At 42.8% G+C, this 21,552-nt stretch overlaps 1 protein-coding gene across 3 annotated transcripts in view; it reads right to left on the reverse strand.

Annotated features, from left to right (window-relative positions):
• Window positions 1-21,552, reverse strand: part of LOC126473609 (E3 ubiquitin-protein ligase ZNRF1) — a 733,622-nt gene that overhangs the window by 78,829 nt on the left and 633,241 nt on the right. For all 3 annotated transcript variants that reach the window (XM_050100778.1, XM_050100777.1, XM_050100776.1), the window contains exon 3: window positions 20,857-20,952. In XM_050100778.1, coding sequence (XP_049956735.1) covers window positions 20,857-20,952 — 96 coding nt within the window. The remainder of the gene's footprint in view (window positions 1-20,856; window positions 20,953-21,552) is intronic.

The following is a 21,552-nucleotide window of genomic DNA, read 5'->3' on the forward strand; positions in this document are numbered from 1 at the left end:
GCAGATGCCCGACTGAGATTCATTGGAAGAATCCTAAGGAAATGCAATCCGAAATCAAAGGAAGTAGGTTACAGAGCGCTTTTTCGCCCACTGCTTGAATACTGCTCAGCAGTGTGGGATCCGTACCAGATAGGGTTGATAGAAGAGATAGAGAAGATCCAACGGACAGCAGCGCGCTTCGTTACAGGATCATTTAGTAACCGCGAAAGCGTTACGGAGATAACAGATAAACTCCAATGGAAGACTCTGCAGGAGAGACGCTCAGTAGCTCGGTACGGGCTTTTGTTAAAGTTTCGAGAACATACCTTCACCGAAGAGTCAAGCAGTATATTGCTCCCTCCTACGTATATCTCGCGAAGAGACCATGAGGATAAAATCAGAAAGATTAGAGCCCACACAGAGGCATACCGACAATCCTTCTTTCCACGAACAATACGAGATTGGAATAGAAGGGAGAACCGATAGAGGTACTGAGGGTACCCTCCGCCACACACCGTCAGGTGGCTTGCGGAGTATGGATGTAGATGTAGATTTCCACACTGTATCATAGGCCGCTGTTAAATCTATGAATGCCACTGAAGTCTTGAGTTTTCGTTGTCAGCCTGCTTCTATGTAAGTTGTAAGAGACATAACTTGATCTGTTGTATTCCTGTGTGGTTTAAAGCCCGCCTGTTCCACTGGAATTATCTTGACTATATCAGGACCAATTCTGTTCAGTAAAAGTCTTTCCAGGAGTTTATATGCAATGCTGAGCAAGGCAATATGGCGGTAGCTTTCTGGCTTTTCACTTGGTTTATTTTTCTTCGGCATAGCAATAACCTTTGTCTGCCTGAAGAGCTTTGGTATTTGGCCTCTTTCAAGAATATCAGTGTAGAGTTTGGCTAGCCAGGCACGAGCTTGTTTTCCACAGTGAGCGAAGAAATCTGGGTGTAGGCCGTCCTCATCACTGATGGCGGTATTTATTTCTTCCACGTTGAATTGTTTGGGTTGCGTCATCGGGGAGCTAGGTTTAAGGAGTATCATTTCTTTCTTTATATCCTTAATAAGATTTTAGCTCCTTTTTCTTTTGGAAATCATGACTATAATGCGAAGCAATCTTGTTTGGATGGATTTCTGACGTTTTTTCTCCTGGCTGCAACTAGGCTGTGTAAAAGCTGATCTGCAACTTCATGGTCTTTGCTCTCAGTAAATTTGTTGGTAAAAATTTTCGCTTTCCTCACTCCATCCAGGAATATATTCTTTGCGATGCCCTCTAGGGATATGTTTCTGAGCTGCAGATATCTTAGTTCCTATAAATCGTTCATAAGCTTCATATGTAGGTGGTATTCGACGTACACAATTATCAAGTTTCTCTGTGAAGCCACGCTAATTGGCCTTATTGAAATTCCAGCGTAGTCGACGGCTGGATGTTATCAGGGGGATTTGGATGCCAGGTCTGTGCTGGCTATGAGGGAAGTCATTAAGCTCCTTTCGAGTAGTTGGTAAAGGTTTGTTTCCTTCATCTCTGGACACAAAGCATAGATCAGGAGAGTACCCTCTTTTCCAGGCTTCTGAGTTGGACGTGCTTCGGTCTTTGGCATCAAAGATGTGGAAGAGGTTGTTTCTGTCCATCCATTCCACTACTGCTTCACCATTTTCATCATTAGATTTCCATAAGTTGCCTCGACTGCAGGAGTATCTTAGTACAAAAGAACAGCTGTATTAAAATTTCAAGCACAAAGTCGCATTTTTTCCTCAAGCTTAACACAAAACTTGGTTGTAAACGTTGCTCTAAATTCCGCTGTTCCATTTTTGTAAAACACAAATTCTTGACGCTCTCAAAAATCACTTGATGGCCATACGGAGCTGAAACTCGGACACTGTTGCCTGAGAGTAAGCTTGGTCGAAATCGGTCCATAGGTTCAGGATGAGATGTGGAACAAGGCCCCCCCCCCCGTCTCTCTCTCTCTCTCTCTCTCTCTCTCTCTCTCTCTCTCTCTCTCTCTGTCTCTCTCTCTCACACACACACACACACACACACACACACACACACACACACACACGAACTAATGGCCAGAAATAAGTATTTAGTTTTTTATACACATAAACAACACACGCCTTATAGCAACAACTTGAATTCCTCACCTCCTCGAAGCGAAGAACCCAGATCCCTACATCAGCACTGCACTATTTGCCACACCATGTAGCACCATGTCTAAAATACTACTGCGTGGAAAATTCTTTGTCCAAAATTTTGGTCGTCTGTCCGTGGGTTGAGCAACCTCGTTTCTATACACGACGATAAATTCCTTCCAGTTTGGAATATACCGATTGAAAAGCTTTACTCCGTACTTTCGTTCGATTTTCACGTATTACTAATGTAAATAGAAATGAATGTAATTAAAACGTATAAAATATTACAAAGACAAACTTACTTCAAACTGCAGTCCCTCTCATACAGTCAAATTATCACGCATCCATTAAAATACTGTAAGTATAGTCAAGTGTTCTATCTAAACTCCGCTTTTCCTAACCCCGAAAACAAAGTGTTCTACTCCAAATCGATTGCTACAAATGAAAACTGCTTTTTTCGTCATGACCGACATTCTACATGACAAAAGCTCGTTCCGTTGTAAAGTAAAAGATACTTTGAGCCACTCCAGAGAATTGCTTGAAATCATCCTCTCGCTTTACATACTTATCTTTTTAGGCGTATTTACTTTATCAGTTTTGTCCGTGTGATTAAAGTCATAGTCTTCGGTTTCTGTTTTATAAATTACCCCTAGCTTTACTAACATGTGCATCTTTTATCCGCAGTGACGTGACAGGTTTAGTGGAGATTGGCTTCCATCAACTAATTCAGCAAAGTCTGATATGAAACCGAGCGAGGTGGCGCAGTGGTTATCAAACTCGACTCGCATTCGAGAGAACGACGATTCAAACCCGCGTCCGACCATCCTGATTTAGATTTTCCGTGATTTCCCTACATCGGTTCGGGCAAATACCGAGATGGTTCCTTCGAAAGGGCACGGCCGACTTCGTTCCCCATCCTTTCCTAATCCGATTACCTCGCTGTTTGGTCCCCTCCGCTGAACCAACCAACCAACAAATCTGATATGACCAGCACTGCTCATCTTAATAATTATACTTATTTCGAAAAGGATTTTGAAGCAATTGACTCTGAGCACTATGCGACTTAACTTCTGAGGTCATCAGTCGCCTAAAACTTAGAACTAATTAAACCTAACTAACCTAAGGACATGACACACATCCACGCCCGAGGCAGGATTCGAACCTGCGACCGTAGCGGTCGCTCACTTCCAGACTATAGCGCCTAGAATCGCACGGCCACTCCGGCCGGCTTGAAGCAATTCATGTATTTCAATTGCAGCAGGAGGTCAAAATACATCGACACTCACAACTAGTTCACTAGTTAATAATAACGTCGATAAGGGTATATCAATAATTTTCTTAATAGTTACTTACACAAAATCCGATTTAAGTTTCGTAATCTTCTGATCAAACGAAATCGTTTGATAAGCATCAGAACAGCAATCGGTTTAATTTTTGTTTTCCCCCGTTTTTTTTAGGCCTTCGATCTGCGTATTATACACAATTTTCATCCACCGGAATCGGAAATTTCTGAGGCACTCTCAATATCATTATCCATTTCATTCGCCACCAGCATAGCTTAAATTTACACGATATTTAATTTTTCATATTTACAAGACACTTCGTAACGCTACGGTAAGGACTGTTTGACGCCAAGGGAATGAAGTGAGAAATCACCAAAATAATAAGAGAAGCAGCCCCAATCGAAGGGCGCCAGCAGTACTCACTGCCTGGCAGCCGTGTGGCCCCTTCCTAGGCTCTCGACACGTGCTGCGTTGTTTTAGCCCACCACTGGTAACACTGATGCAGCGACGCATTATACGGCCAATTAGACGTACAGCCTCACAGCAGAGCTAAGATCAGCAGCAGCTTATCCCTTGTACACAGTTTGTTCACATCGTTTAGTTTAGAGCTACTCTAACTTATTTCTGGGCAGAAATGAACAGCAGCATCTACAGGCTTTTCCTTAATAGTATATATTTAACTGCTTGGGCGTTTTGGCATTGAAGAAGTTTAGTCTTTCTTTTTTTTTAAAAAAAAAAAAAGCTGTAAGTCTAAACTGAGGCCCTCCATAACTCAGTTGTCATTTCTTCTGAACAGCCAACTACATAGTTCACTGAAGCATTATCAGCGTCCCTTGGTTCACGTCAGGAGGGTAACAAACAAATTGCTTTTTAGGTTTCTGCCGACTTGTACTGTTTACTCGTCAATTAGTCTTACTAGGATGGATAGGGTGCGTGCCTGCTGTTTGCATATGCAGGAGGTGCTGGGTGTAGTTCGCGAACAGTTGAATGTGGTTTTGGCTGTGATCACTAGCCTTCAGGCTACCGCCCATCGCTTGTTTCGCCCAGGGGCTCTACTGCCGAGGCACTTTCTAGTGAACCCGAAGCGGTGGACCCGCAGGGTGAGTGGCGCGTGGTAAAGCGTTTGCATCGCTCGAGACGGAGGGCCAATATGGAGCCTGGCTGTATGGCCTCACCTATTCATCCTGTGAGTGAACAGGTGGCCGATCCTTCAGCAGAGCGTTTAGGGCTGGAAAGAAAGCCAATGTGCACTCGGTGTATCTGCCGGACGGGGGGGCCTCATCCGAGATGTGGATGCGGCCTTCCTCAGTTCTTACAGGCGTGAAGACTTCTGGCCTCGCACGCGTGATGCACGCAGAGCTCGCAATTTGCAGCCTCGTTCCCTCAGTTGATCGGGGCCCTTTGGTTTGGAGCCGAGTGGAGGGTCTCAACCAAATGCTTCGTTGATCTGTGACAAGTCTTGGCTGCAGATTTCTGGACCTGACCTGACCTGACCTGCGCTACTGGATGCGGATTTGTAGGACTCCCCTTGACAGATAAGGGGTGCACTACACAAAGGAAGCAGTTACTCGGGTAGCAGAGTACTTGTGGTATTTTTCATTAGTATGTCATTCAGTTTTTGTCACAGTTTGTATGCTGGGCTATTTATGGAGTTGACCACGGGACGCATCGGAATTCCATCTTTGTGAATTTTTGGCCAGCCCAGCATACAAATTGTCACAAAAACTGAATAAAATACTGATGAAAAATTGTACATATGAAACAACATATTCCGTAAAAAACAGAATGATACTAGCTGAAGAACCAGAAAGCTCCTCCAAGATGCGCAGTTTATATCACTTGACATCACCAACCTTTACTCAAACATATCCATACAAGAAGCTCTAACACCAATACAAAAGAACCTTATGCAACACAAGAAACTTTCATACACAGAGATTATCGAATTTATGGAACTCCTTCAGCTAAACCTAAGTTACAAATACTTTACTTATAGTAACAACATTTATAAACAACCAAATGGCCTAGCAATGAGATCATGTATATCTGGTGCCATATCTGACATATACACAAATCATTTAAAACAAAAATTATTTGACATCCAAGAACGCTGCCTAAAGAAAATAGAATTTTATAGGAGATACGTAAATGACATACTACTGTTTGTGAAAGGGGATACCAAAGCAACTTTCTGGATCTAAATATTACAAGGCATAACAACACATGCAAATTCGAAATTCATATGAAAAACACAATGACACCACAATCCCTGAACCTCATGTCACCCAAATATCCATAAACAGGCAGCATACAGGTCAGTGCTCCATAGGGCAACAAAAATATCATTGAAACAAGAAAATATGCAACAAGAAATAATCACGGTGAAAAAGATTGCAGTGTCAATGGTTACAATGTTTCCATGGTTGACACAATCCTAGACAAAGTGAAGAAAAACCCAGGTGCAAACTGCACCACAGAAGAAAAAGAGAAAAACAAATATATATATATCTATTATTCCATACATAAGCAATGTATCGCAGAAGATTGCAAATATTTTCAAAAATCTCACAGTAAAAATTCGGTTTTCTACATCTAATAAACTACAACAGAAACTAATAGATAATATAAAGTGTAATCATGATCCATATTCAGACTCTGGAATACACAAGATAACATGCCAGGAATGCTCCATGTTCTACAAAGGACAAACAGGCCGAAATCTCAACACCAGGTACAACAAACACACTAAGTCAGCAATAGCAAAACACATACATAATACAGGACACCCATTTGGAAAAATAGAGCAAAATTTGAAAGTACTCCACCGACTAAATAAAGAACATAAAATGGATTTGCTACAAGAACTGGAGATATATTCACATTACAGAAAATATGAAGATACAATATTAAACGAAAGACTTGAAAGTGAATCAGTGAATTTCTTCAGATGTTTCGATAGTATACTTAAATAAAAATACTAAAACATAGAAATAAGAACATTTGTAAAATTGATAAAGCAATTTATGAGCCAAATTCTTAAGATAAATAACCTCTGTACAAAAGCATATCATAATCTGTCGAAGACCTATAATGTTATCTTTGTGGACTACCTGTAAGGTAGTATTTGTAACTGCTTTGTTTATATAAGATATTTTCGATGTGTAAAGTGTACAACAAGTTGAGTGTGATGTTTAGTGTGTGTGAGACTCGGCACAAATGGACCATTAGAAAACTGTAAGTACAAATTCTTCTAAATTTCGCCACTAACTTCACAAGAAGAATCGATACCCAACTGAAGAATCGTTTGTTTCTTATATATTGCAGTAAAAGTCAACGAAATTAATCAGACTCACACACATTGACAACATCAATAGAAATGGTTTAATACACACAAAAAAACGCACTTGAAAATGGGAATCATTTCGCCAGACGCGTCATACGAAAAGTAAAATAAAGAAAAATCGTGACTGGTAGCGGAAGATTTATTTATAAACAAATCCACTGTTTTCACAGTCGCAGGCTTTCAGAAACCATTTATAATGGATATAATCATACATCCAACATAATCAAAAATACAACCAGAATACAAACAAGTGACAGAAATAACAAGTTACTTTGGAAAAAAAAAAAAAAAAAGATTTTATACAGCATTTGGAAATGAAATTACTGAGAGTCAGCGAATTTCTAACCGACAACGTACCAAAAAAAAAAAAAAAAAAAAAAAAGAAGATGTGTAGGATACTGCTAGTCTTTATACAAACAAATTGGCTCAATAATTTCATTTCCAGTCACTGCATAAAACATCATTTGAGATTAACTTTTTATTTTTGTCTGTTGTTTGTAATTCTAGTGGTGTTTTTGGTTGTGCTGGATGTAGAGAAATGACCATGTTGACGAAGTTGCTTTGTTACAGCGTGTCACCAACTTTGGCGTCATATATAGAGGATGTTGCACAACAACACCGACAGACTTCGAGGGATTGAAGAAGGCGTCTTGAGGAACAAACTGAGGATAGGAGCCTGTGTCCGGAAACGTGATCCAACGATACTGAAGAGCGGCGCCTGCCGCCAGTCCACGCCTTCTTCAACAGACGTGACCTTGCCCGCTGATGCGCCGCAGACGCAACGTCTCACAATATGCCTAACAGGATGCCGGGCGTTAACTAGGGCTGAACGCGTCAACGCCTGTCTCAACAAAGCTGTCGAAACCGCTATGAGCACTGGCGGCAGAGTGGAATGACGAACACATCGCTCATTCGTACTTTGTCTTGTGCTGTCGCGCAGCATCAGGGTGAACTTCGCTTCGTTCGAGCAGTGTGAGCTGCATTTCGTTTGCGGTAATGCGAGAAGGAGCCTGGCCACGCAGTTTTACTCGTGTACGGGCAAAGATATCGAAACTGGCGCCAGCCACACTACTGTACGGTATGTTTGCAACTATTCATCACCGTCTAGAGGGTAAAACAAGTGCTTTCCAAGGACGTTGGAACGGCGGAGGTCGCGTGAGAAGCGTACGGTTGCTACGATCTGAAGAAGAGTTATTAGAGGGGAATTCGACTGGGACCCATCTGCAAGCACACGTTAAAAAGCAACCACATTGCGGGTTTGTGGCGATGCATGGCAAGGGAAGGCATCAGTTCAGTGTTCGGGCAGTGGTTTTTGCAACGTTGCGCCGCGCAGCTGTATTAGGCTGCATAAGTTTTGCTCGCGGACTAGATCTTCAACCGTTAGTGTGTGTTCAACGCTCCCAGCTGCCATACTTGGGCGGAAGAGAACACCCAAGCCGACGACGAACGGCGTCATCAAGAAAAGTTTAACATGAAGTTATGGACTGCCATGGTAGACAATTGTTTTATTGTCTCCTACATAGTTTCTCCTCGATTCGCAGGCGATAGCTGGACGACATTCGGCCGTGAAGTGCTGCCGGAAGTGAGGGGGTGCCACTAGTTGCTCATCGAGGTCTGTGGTTCCAGCATGATCGGGCATCCACGCACTTCAGCCTAGCTGCCAGACCCCACACTGGACAGATGTTCGTAGACCGCTGGATTTGTCGAGGTGGCCGTGTAACTTGGTCGCCCGCTGGACTTATGCTTGTGGGGTCTTCTGAAGACCGTGGTGTATGAAACCCCAGTGGAGTCGGTTGCAAGGATGCATGCAAGTGTGAAGATGTTCGCAAAATTCCTCGTATCTCTAAGCGAGTACGTCATTCAACGCTGCACAAATGTTACGCATGCTGTAACGTTGGAGCTAAGCATGTTCAACACCTTCTATAATTTAACTTCTTGCAACAACAGAATAAATTGTAATGTTCACTCCTTGAAAGTTGTTTTCGGTCGTCTGTCACAGTGGATACTCTTATGTTTCCTGCTCTTTCCTTTGTGTTCATATGTCCTTTCCTTTAAACAGAATAAAAGCGCCGAATTCTCGAAAATTTCATCGAACGTAACTGATTACCGCAAACTCCAGTGGAGTAGACGGCGACAGCTGCCGCGTAGGCAGACGTTAGCTCCTGTCATTCCGACACTGTCGGTATCTTTCTGTTTCACCGTGCATACCGAAAAATATTGGAGATTTAGAGGGTTGCCTGAGAAAAATAAACTGCTGATGGAAAATCGTGTCCGAAGCCGTCTTCCGCCGAGGCAACAGAGCATCGCGTTCATATGAGACAAGGCGTGTCAGTGCTGCAGCTAGATCCATCTTCTCCAATGGCGATGGTAGCAATCTGTCGCGATCGCTGAACGACACACGTCAATTGTGATACTTTCGACTGCGTACAACTATAACGTTTACTGCCTACCGCGCGAGGTGGCGCAGTGGTTAGCACACTGGAGACGACTGTTCAAACCCGTGTCTGGCCAGCCTGATTTAGGTTTTCACTGATTTCCCTAAATCGGTTCAGGCAAATACCGAGATGGTTCCTTTGGAAAGGCACGCCGGCTTCCTTCCCCTTCCTTCCCTAATCCGATGGGACCGATGACCTCGCCGTTTGGTTCCCTCCCCCAAATCAACCAACCAACCAGCGTCTGCTGCGGAAAGCTCGGGGGCCCGTACGCCAGGCGCCGGCGCCTGTAGATTCGATACTCTGCAGCGTCAGTGCACGAAGTTTGCAGACATGGGTTCCCATCCTTAATTGGTTCCTCGAGACACCCCCTGCAACCACTCGAAGTATGTCGGTATCGTTTTGTGACACGCTGCGTATATAAAGTCAATTTTCATGACGTGTTCCAGTTTTCTTCAAAGTTATACTGATCTGATACGTCTGTCTGTCTGGGCAACTATCCGCCCCGACTCTCGCTGGGAACGATCTTGCTAGCGTATCTATGACGAATCGACCAAATTTTTGTAAGATATATAATCATCCCGGTATGTAATTTGAGGAACAAAGCCGCTGGATGAATATTGTAAAACACCACGCGTCGAGAAATTTTTGTAAAAAGCTACCAGACAACAAACGTCTTGGAGTTTGAATTATGTTAAGAAAATTACTCGAAGTCATCCCGTAATTATACAATTCTCGAGCGAACGTGACCTCCGATGAGCGACAGACAAGGGTCCGAGTTCAACACCTCTTCTGGTATACACAGAAAGCGTTAGTTTGCGTTTGCGCCTGGCTGAGGTGTGTGCGCTCCGCGTGCGTGTGCGGTGTGTAGCCTGCGGCATCCTTTCAGTACTTAAGACTTGCGATAGTTTCTTGTAAAATGTAAACTCACTACTTCCATAATTACAAGGAAAAACAAACCGAATTTTTACGGCGTAAATTTTTCAGACAGGAAACTTATACTGTCTGCGTATTCTTTCCAAATGTTATACGCTGGATTACGAGTACACAATCAGGAACAGAAATGATGGAAAACTGAACATTTTTTTTATTACAACAGATACTCAAAGGCCTGTTGGGAGCTTCGAAGAAGTACTTGTACCTGGAAAAGAAAAGCAAATCGATGGCAAAACTTATTTTTTAAATATAAAAACTCGTATGTTTCTATGTACAACGTCTAACTAATGAGGATTTTATTATATTATAGTCGGATCGTAAATTGACAAAATGCTTGTATTCGAACTCTGCATTCTCTCACAAAGCAATCGGATTCATTGAAAACAGACGTTCCGACCTCGGAGTAATCAAGACTATCCATCAACCTGAATATACTATTTAAGCATCTGACAGTGAAAAAAAAAAAAAAAAAAGAAAAAAGAAAGCGCGTTTGCAAATACTGCCAGTCAAACCTGACAATAAAATGAACTACTTGTGTGATGATCAGACATTTGTAAGACTCACCTAATTGTGTTCCATCTGTCAGATAAGAGTGGGAATATTGCCAATTATAATTAAAAAGATGCACGCAGTGTTATGAGACGGTGCGAAAGATTCAATTTTTCAGTAGAGAAATTTTTATGAATTTATTGTACTGCCCTTCTCAATATTAATACTTGATCAGAAAAGTAAATGCGAACAGAGCAGCCGAGTTGATTCTAGAAAAGGAACTACTTTCCTCATAATTTTACATTTGGCTGAGAGATTATCAACGGATATAAAGAGTCTTCACAAATACAATACGCATCTTTTAAGAAAACAGCCCGACTGAATAAAAATCCCTTCAATGATTTATCGAAACGATCCACAACTCGGCATTTACATCTTACCTTCAGCAGTAAGTAAATGGGTCCCGGCAAAGATGAACAGCGAATCACGGCTCTGCAGAGGTTCCGCCCAACGGCGGCAGGGGCCTTGCAACTGAACTTTACTGCAAGACAGCGTCGTAATTGGCCTTCCCGTTCGTTACGCCGACGTCAGCTTTATTGCCGCTCTAAACTTGGTCGTTCCGCAGAGCCGACCCTAATACAAAGTCACTCTGTGGCCTGCGCGAGTTATCTGTATCGACTTCCAGGCTGAAAGGGTCGCTCCAACATTCGACGCGTCAATTTGCAAGCTGCCATATAGTTCCTGCCGTGCCCGTAAAGAACGTGGGCGGATCTCCCTCAGGCTTCGTTAGCGACAGCGTAACGACACCGACGGTCGAGCACCTTCCCGCGCCCCTCGTGGCAGCTGTTAAAAACACACCAGATGTTTCCCTGTCCCCTTTCGATTTCAGTCCCCTGCGAGTACCATCACCCCAATAGTGGTACTTTTCCTGACACATCCCGCACAGCCTCCACCATATTACGTACTGCTGAGATGATCTTACAGATCCCTCCTCATGTTCACAATTCGTACATATACTTTATTACGACCCACAGGTGTCATTGCAAATGTCGAGTTAATATTGTACCCTAGAGCTACGCTAATGCCAGTAGCAAATTCCTTATGTTAATTCGAACACGTTAATTTAAACATTTCAACACTGACATCACAACAGTATGCATGCGTAACAGAAAAAAGTAGAAAGAAAAGAGTCAACGTAAACCGGTGAAAACATTGTCCAGTACGTTGGAGCCGAGCATGGTTGTTTGTTCGCTGTTGCTTTAGGGCGCAAAGCAGCTGAGGTCATAAGCGCCCGAGTCATAACTTGAAATGGTCAATTACCGAATGGATTTGAAGTCGATAATACTCGAGAGCCCAATCGACTGGAGCAGAGGGATAGCTAAAAGCAATCACTCCTATTCGAGCAGGTTGCTCAAACAGCTGAAAATTAAATTTCCTTCGCCATATTACTACCACTAACATGAATTAAAACGTATTCTACAACGCGTGCTGCATCTGCTAAAATATCTGACAATTCACATGGCAAACATACATTAAAACATAAACGGTTATGAAATCGGCATTGGGTCAGAAAACGGCGCCTTGTCAGTGGTTGGTTGTAGAGCACAGAGGGATGCGGAGTCTCCATTTAAATAACGGTAGCTGAAACGACAGTGCCAAATACGAAGCGTAGCTAGAAGTACCCTCTCGCGACGAGGGGCGACAGGAAGTCGTCCAAGCCGTTGGGAGGCGTTTAATTTCCCGGGGTTTGTTCCCATATAGACAAGTCCAGTGTTCATGCCAGAGTGACACAATGTTCCTATGTATGCGGACACAGGGATCGTCTGAAGAGACAGAACAGCTAAAAGGCCTAGGTAGTCTGACTGCAGCCTCGGCAGTCTCATTCGCCGACATTCCGACGTAAGCAGGGACCCATATAACATCACGTTGGCTCCATCATCATCAGCGAGCGAGTAGAGGCAATCTAGGATTCGTTGTACTAAGGGGTGGTAAGTGATCAGCACACGGAAGCTCTGGAGGACGCTAAATGAATCTGAGCATAATACACAGTTGAGAAGCCTGTGACGACGATGTACAGGGTGTCCTGATAGAGGGTGGACAGCTCTGCAGTACAAATCCAGCACTGTTCTAGAAGCCGGTATCTAAAATGTTTGTTGCCAATGACAAAATCGCATCCTACACAACGGTCGGTCTTAAGAGCCATCAGTGTAAACGAAGGTGTCTCCAATTTGGGTGCAAAGTTCGAGAAACTTAAGGTAGGTCGCATCTAGAGTAGTGTTTTTGGCAAGCGAACTAAGTCCAAGATGAACGTCGACCTCTGCACGAAGCCAAGGCGATGAAGAACGGCTCTCACCTATCGTGAAACTGGCAGGTAATGTAAGGTTAAGCTTCCCAAGCAGTATTCGGGAGGCAACAAAGACGTGGCGCTTATTCCGTACTAGGCGTCAAGGGAGTCATCAAAAATGGACGCATAAGATGGATGATTGGACATAGAAGAAGACAGCACTGAGGAGAACATCACGCCGATATGACACCGGTAGTTCCCGAGCACGATGCTGCGTTGTGAAGCATCCGGGAGGGCCGCGGTTCAAACACCCATACGGCCTCGCTGATCACGGCTTTCGGTGGTCGCATTTAACTACACCGGACAAGTCACGGCTGCCATCTTATCTTTTCTCCAACTGAGCTGGTACTTCGTCTCCAATTGTTTTGACGTCGACCAGACACTATGCTCGAACCTTATTTCTTTCAGCAAAACATTATACCAATAAACCAGACACTTCCGAAACACTTAACCGCCCCGCACATAACGACAGATGCACACATGTTGGAATTAGGCTTCCCGTCATCCTTTGTGACAGGGAGACATACAATACTTGTAGCACCGGGCTTTATCACAAACTAAATATCGATTCCAGATGTTTTTCAATCGCCGCCCGTTTGGTGAAACTGTCTGTCAGTGCAGCAAAAAATAATAAGACTATGTCTGAACTTAAACTAACACACTATGGATGATGCAGAACCCCGTGACTGTAGATACATTAAACGAAATAAAAGTACAGTTAGTTGTGACCATTCACTTCTTAAACACACAGCAAAACACTCCTCCCCTCTCTCCCTGTGGCCATTCCCTCTTCCGCCGCCCCCTCCATCTCTTTCCATCTTCTCCCCCTCTCTATACAACTACTACATCACCCCCAACCAAATTCGAGCTAGGTGGTCTAGATGGTTCTTACCCCAACAGCATTTTTTCCAGACAATAAATGTTACGTGTACCAAGTTTGGTTGAAATCGAGGGAATAGTTTAGGATGAAAATGAGGAAAACAGAGAGAGAAAGGGAGAGAGAAATTCATATTATATTCAACCCTATGCCAGGCACTTTATTGTGAATAGCAGAGTAATCACGTACATGTAGATATATGTAATGATTTCTCTACTTCCGTGAACTAATATTATAACCACTTCAGGCTCATCTTCAGGTGAAACATGCAAGAGTTTATATTTTCTTACTTGTAGGATGATGTTGGGCGATGGAGGTGGCTTCACCACAGCAAGATGACTGCTGACACGTGAATGTATCGCTTTGTGTGCTAGTTATTTGGCAGATCCGAAATGTGAAATAATTTGGGTGAAGATCACGGTTCAAGCAGGCTCAAACATGGTAGTTGGATGTCTCTATAGGCCCCCTGGCTCAGCAGCTGTTGTGGCAGAACACCTGAAGGAAAATTTGGAAAACATTTCGAATAGATTTTCCGACCACTTCTTAAACACACAGCAAAACACTCCCCCCTCTCTCCCTGTGGCCATTCCCTCTTCCGCTGCCCCCTCCATCTCTTTCCATCTTCTCCCCCTCTTTTAATTCAGAAGCATGTAGGTTGTAGTAAGTACTGGAAGATGAAGAAGCTTGCACAGGATAGAGCAGCATGGAGAGCTGCATCAAACCAGGAGTTTTGGGTGGAGATTTTAATTTACCAGATACAGACTGGGAGACTCAAACGTTTATAACGGGTGGCAGGGGCAAAGAATCCACAGAAATTTTTTTAAGTGCAATATCTGAAAACTACCTTTAGCAGTTAAACAGAGAACCGACTCGTGGCGATAGCATGTTAAACCTTCTGGTGACAAACAGACCCGAACTATTAGAAACAGGGAATCAGCGACCATAAAACGATTACAGCATCGGTGATTTCGGCCATAAATAGAAATATTAAAAAAGGTAGGAAGATTTTTCTGTTTAGCAAAAGTGACAAAAAGCAGATTTCAGAGTACTTGACGGCTCAACACAAAAGTTTTATCTCAAGTACAAATAGTGTTGAGGATCAGTGGACAAAGTTCAAAACTATCGTAATATATGCATTAGATGAGTATGAGCCAAGCAAGATCGTAAGAGATGGAAAAGAGCCACCGTGGCACAACAACCGAGTTAGAAAACCGCTACGGAATCAAAGGGAACTTCACAGTAAACATAAACATAGCCAAAGCCTTGCAGACAAACAAAAATTACGCGAAGCGAAATGTAGTGTGAGGAGGGCTATGCGAGAGGCGTTCAATGAATTCGAAAGTAAAGTTCTATGTACTGACTTGGCAGAAAATCCTAAGAAATTTTGGTCTTATGTCAAATGGTTCAAATGGCTCTGAGCACTATGGGACTTAACATCTGAGGTCATCAGTCCCCTAGAACTCAGAACTACTTAAACCTAACTAACCTAAGGTTAGTTAGGTCGAAGTAGAGAGGATATAAAATGTAGACTGGCAATGGAAGGAAAGCGTTTCTGAAGAAGAGAAATTTGTTAACATCGAGTATAGATCCTGAAAGTATTTGTATGGAGTGTAGCCATGTATGGAAGTGAAACATGGACGATAAATAGTTTGGACAAGAAGAGAATAGAAGCTTTCGAAATGTGGTGCTACAGAAGAATGCTGAAGATTAGATGGGTAGATCACATAACTAATGAGGAGGTATTGAATAGGATTGGGGAGAAGAGGAGTTTGTGGCACAACTTGACAAGAAGGAGGGACCGGTTGGTAGGATATGTTCTGAGGCATCAAGGGATCACAAATTTAGCATTGGAGGGCAGCGTGGAGGGTAAAAATAGTAGAGGGTAACCAAGAGATGAATACACTAAACAGATTCAGAAGGATGTAGGTTGTAGTAAGTACTGGGAGATGAAGAAGCTTGCACAGGATAGAGCAGCATGGAGAGCTGCATCAAACCAGTCTCAGGACTGAAGACCACAACAACAACAACCTAAGGACATCACACACATCCATGCCCGAGGCAGGATTCGAACCTGCGACCGTAGCGGTCGCGCGGTTCCAGACTGGAGCGCCTAGAACCGCTCGGGTCCTATGTCAAAGCGGTAGGTGGATCAAAACAAAATGTCCAGACACTCTGTGACCAAAATGGTACTGAAACAGAGGATGACAGACTAAAGGCCGAAATACTACATGTCTTTTTCCAAAGTTGTTTCACAGAGGAAGATTGCACTGTAGTTCCTTCTCTAGATTGTCGTACAGATGACAAAATGGTAGATATCGAAATAGACGACAGAGGGATAGAGAAACAATTAAAATCGCTCAAAAGAGGAAAGGCCGCTGGACCTGATGGGATACCAGTTAGATTTTACACAGAGTACGCGAAGGAACTTGCCCCCCTTTTTAACAGGATAATATTAAGTTGTCTCTTCCTCTATGAATAGATGATGAATGCAGCTAGCCGCTAACTTTGTGTAATGTCTTGTCTGTATAGACGTGTATCTGTTGTCTTTAAGACCCTTTCACCTTCACACATAAATCTATACAGTAATGTAAGGGCCTCCCGTGTCTTGGCTGATCCGTGATACGACAGGCGAAAAGTTATACTAATAGAGGATTATTAATATTATCTCTATTTTCATTCGCTCTCTCTCTTTCTCTCCTTTATCTATGTACACTTTTTATTATAATATTTCATTACGTGAAATCAGCCAAATAGGATCTTTGGTGGAGTCCTTCGTCTTGGTAATCAGCGGCTGGCTTTCTGTAAAAGATCTTTACATTTATTATTACTGTTAAACACTGTATTCAGTCGGGAGAATCAATCGTGTGGACAATTTGTTCCTTTTACGAAATATTGCGAATTCCAGATGTGTACGAAGCCTTTTTGGACGATTTACCACAGACTCAGTGATTGCAGGCTCTCTTCGACACAGCTGAAACTTCCCCACTAATTACAGGGCCAACGTGATCATCAAATGGTTCAGAAAAAAACTCATTCGTTCATTCACTCCGGAACAAAAAGTCACAAACCTTATTTATGAAGGAAATTGTGTATTAAATCCATCTCCATTACACGTCCAGATCTCCGGTGATTCCACGTCTTAATTATTTTCCGTTTACACTCTCTTTCTATTCAAACAAACCGCTAGCGGCACACAAGTTAATTCGCTCGATTTAGCGAGAAGAAAATCAGAATATGTATCTCTCAGAAATACGTCAATCCCTCAATCCCTACTCCAGAAGCTGTCCTAGTTACCCCTCTAACAACCATGGAGAATGCATATATGCATTCTGTTATTTCAAAGAATAAACGCGCTAGAAAATACTTTGGCGTCGTCTAGCTGACGCCGCATATGTTACGAGAAAATCAGATCAGATACTTTTGCAAAGTGAATGAATGTGGATGGTTTGATTGACAATGATTAATTGGTGCGTGGTAGAGGGTATTTTCTGTGGGGACGTTACACCTTCTTGCAGCGGTGTACCGTAGGTCTCTAGAAGAGCGTAGCGTCCCAAAGGATTGGAAAAGGGCACAGGTCATCCCCGTTTTCAAGAACGGACGTCGAACAGATGTGCAGAATCATAGACCTATATCTCTAATTTCGATCAGTTGTAGAAATTTGGAACACGTATTATGACTTTACTGGAGACTAGAAATCTACTCTGTAGGAATCAGCATGGGTTTCGAAAAAGACGATCGTGTGAAACTCAGCTTGCACTATTCGTCCACGAAGAGGGCCATATCACGTGTTCCCAGGTAGATGCCGTGTTTCATGACTTCCGCAAGGGGTTTGATACGGTTCCCCACAGTCGTTTAATGAACAAAGTAAGAGCATATGGACTATTAGACCAATTTTGTTACTGGATTGAAGAGTTTCTAGATAACAGAACGCAGCATTTCATTCTCAATGAAGAGAAGTCTTCCGAAGTAAGAGTGATTTCAGGTGTGCCGCATGGGAGTGTCTTAGGACCGTTGCTGTTCACAATATGTATAAATGACCTTGTGGATAACATCGGAAGTTCACTGAGGCTTTTTGCGGATGATGCTGTAGTATGTCGAGAGTTTGTAACAATGGAAAATTGTACTGAAATGCAAGAGGATCTGCAATGAATTGACGCATGGTGAAGGGAATGGCAATTGAATGTCAATTTACACAAGTGTAATGTGTGCGAATACACAGAAAGAAAGATCTTTTAGCTACAATATAGCAGGTCATCAACTGGAAGCAGTTAATTCCATAAATTATCTGGGAGTAGGCATTACGAGTGATTTAAAATGGAATGACCATATAAAATTAATCGTCGGTAAAGCAGATGCCAGACTGAGATTCATTGGAAGAATCCTAAGGAAATGCAGTCCGAAAACAAAGGAAGTAGGTTACAGTACGCTTGTTCGCCCACTGCTTGAATACTGCTCACCGGTGTGGGATTCGTACCAGATAGGGTTGATGGAAGTGATAGAGAAGACCCAACGGAGAGAAGCGCGCTTCGTTACAGGATCATTTAGTAATCGCGAAAGCGTTACTCGATGACAGATAAACTCCAGTGGAAGCCTCTGCAAGAGAGACGCTCAGTAGCTCGGTACGGGCTTTTGTTAAAGTTTCGAGAACATACCTTCACCGAAGAGTCAAGCAGTATATTGCTCTCTCCTACGTATATCTCGCGAAGAGACCATGAGGATAAAATCAGAGAGATTAGAGCCCACACAGAGGCATATCGACAGTCCTTCTTTCCACGAACACTAAGAGATTGGAATAGAAGGGAGAACCGATAGAAGTACTCAAGGTGCCCTCCGCTACACACCGTCAGGTGGCTTGCGGAGTATGGATGCTTCCGAAGTTGGATTTACTTACTTACTTGCTGACGTAATGCGCCAGTATAGCCGGTATTGGTGTAAAGATCCAACTAGCAGTTTCCACTGTCATTGTGCTTCAGTCACCCATCATTTCTTGTTATTATTTTGTACAAACACTTCCACCAGAAACCGACCAGCATGCAGTATGTGCTGTACAATAGTGTAGAGCACAAAGATCATAGCCCAAATATACAGTATTAAATTTCTGGGGTGGAAAATTTTTTTCAAATTCTGTGTCTGCAAGGAGCCGATCAGCCAGATTCTAACAAAAATAGCGCCCGTAAGTAAATAAATTAGACTTTAGAAGCAATTTGCTAAATAACTAACACACACCGCGATACATTAAAGTGCACCCGTCCTCTTGTGGCAGTACAGCAACAAGTATGAATATGTTTCACACCTGATCTAAATAAATGTCATGTGACTATGGCTTCCCGTCGGGTAGACCGTTCGCCGGGTGCAAGTCTTTCGACATGACGCCGCTTCGGCGACTTGCGCGTCGATGGAGATAAAATGATGATTAGGACAACACAACACCCAGTCCCTGAGTGGAGAAAGTCTCCAACCAAGCCGGGAATCGAACCCGAGCCCTTAGGATTGACATTCTCTCGCGCTGACCACTCAGCTACCGGGGGCACATCTGATCTGAATCTGGGCCTTAAAGCTCGATAATTAGGTTATGAAAGCAAGAGGTATTAAGTAAGTTAATGATCGCGGTTACCTCCAATTATATTTCTTGTCTCTAAACCGATTTTACATCGCAGCTGTCTGATAAGAATAACGTACCCCCGTTCTGTGATATACACACAACATGTCTTTCCCTTGCTGGTGCACTTAATGGCAAGATACATTGAAATGTCACACACTTTCTTTTGGCTTAATTTACTCTTCACAGTTATTCGTGGTTTGCAAACAGATGAGAATTGTTTACTCTTGGACATGGAACAATTTAGCTATAGCGAATAACTATGCTATTGATAGCAGTTAAGCATACCTATGTAAAATCATTCGTGATGTCGATTGTCACTATGATGAATTTTTATTGTATCACGAACTTCTGTTGAAACTGTAAACTGAACAACTGCTCAACTGCTTTCAGTAGATTGCTAATTAACGTTTCGCGAACTGACGCCCTGGCGCCCAATCTTTTTCCTGTGGAGGCACACAACCATCATTGCATCTTTCGAGATAGAATGCTGTACGACCTTTAGAATTAAGGTGAAGCCGTGCGCCACTTACTGAAGCTATCCTCCTCCAAACATTACGCGCGCATGAACCAAATTTTCTCTGGTTTTACCAGCCTCTAAAATGAACTTAATTGTCATCTGCTGATAATTTTAAGTCCAGGATGGAAAAGTCACCCACCACTGTAACTTTATTGTCCTCAGTCACTCGCTGTATACGTGGTAGCGCAGTGGCTGGAGGCAACCGAGTCGTACTTGGGACGGCCAAGGTTCAAATTTCTGTCCGTAATCACATCATATGGAGGCTAAAATGTTGCCCTAAAGAGAATAATGACTCTATGTTAGACTTCAACCGTTCTCCCTACCAAAAGACTCACGTAGTTTGACTTTGTTTTTCATGCCAGCGACATTGTTACACACAACCTGCAACTGCCCGGTTCACATGAAGTAGCAGATCTCGCAGACAGCCTCTTAACAATATGCACTAGCTGCTGGAAATTCATGTTTTGATGCCGATATCTTAGTATTTACGGGTCAAGCGGTTTTGTTCGCACAAATTACATAATTTTTTAAATCGTTATGAATGTTTAAGTCAGAGTTGTATGTCCTCTTGGCTTAATCATTAACTCTTTTCAGGCAGACACAGATGTAGACGTCAAGGGCATGTAGTACTCTTTACCTTTCACCGCACAAATGAACGGTTTGCCATCTCACTAGCCTGTTTCCTCAGAATGGCAAAGAAACAAATAAATAAACTTAACGCACACATCTACACCCACGAAATGCAGCCCCCCCCCCTTCTCTCTCTCTCTCTCTCTCTCTCTCTCTCTCTCTCTCTCTCTCTCTGTGTGTGTGTGTGTGTGTGTGTGTGTGTGTGTGTGTGTGTGTGTGTGTGTGTGGGCGTGCGCGCGCTCGAGTGCCAGTCTAAGGCGACAGATGAGATGAGGCAATATTTTCACTTACCGTTGTAACTGAGCCGCGGCTTCGTGAGGCACATCACCAGGTGACATTCTATGTCATCCGGAAGGACGAACTTTGCACACACAGGACATTTTATTCCTGCGGAAGAAATAAAAGAGAACAATAAGTTTCTGTAGCATAAGAGAATGTACGAACTTTTAGTAAAATACCATAAATTATAATGTTTTGAATTTGGAATTATTAGCTGCTACGGCGCTCTATTTTCGAAAGGGTAAAACGCCTGTACAAGTCTCACGGGACTGAAACTTTTCAGATAATGCAGCAGAGTTATACATGCGACACGAACTTTTCTGAGACAACTTGGCAAAAGCACAACAAGTTAAAAACCAGTGTCAGTCGCGTGGCAGCAATTATCATGCGGTTAGGGAATGTTGGAAGTTAAATAGTAATTTCTTAAATTTACAGAAGAATAGGAAGTGTCTTTCTTTTTTATTTTTAGAATTTTTGTTATTCGTTCTACATATACGACACTTATTTAAGGGTAATTATGTTCAGAAGAACGACGCACGATCATGACGCTTCATACTGGTTTATTAAGAGAAGATGTTAGTGAAACTTCATTTATTATCGTTTATTTATCTTACGATAATAGGGGAAAATACTAGAAAATAATTTCGAGGGAAAAGTCGGCAAACTGGCGTTATACATCATAACAGTTGTCTTGTGAAATTTTTTTAT

The sequence above is a fragment of the Schistocerca serialis genome, chromosome 4, assembly GCF_023864345.2.
Source record: "Schistocerca serialis cubense isolate TAMUIC-IGC-003099 chromosome 4, iqSchSeri2.2, whole genome shotgun sequence".
Lineage (NCBI taxonomy): Eukaryota > Metazoa > Arthropoda > Insecta > Orthoptera > Acrididae > Schistocerca > Schistocerca serialis.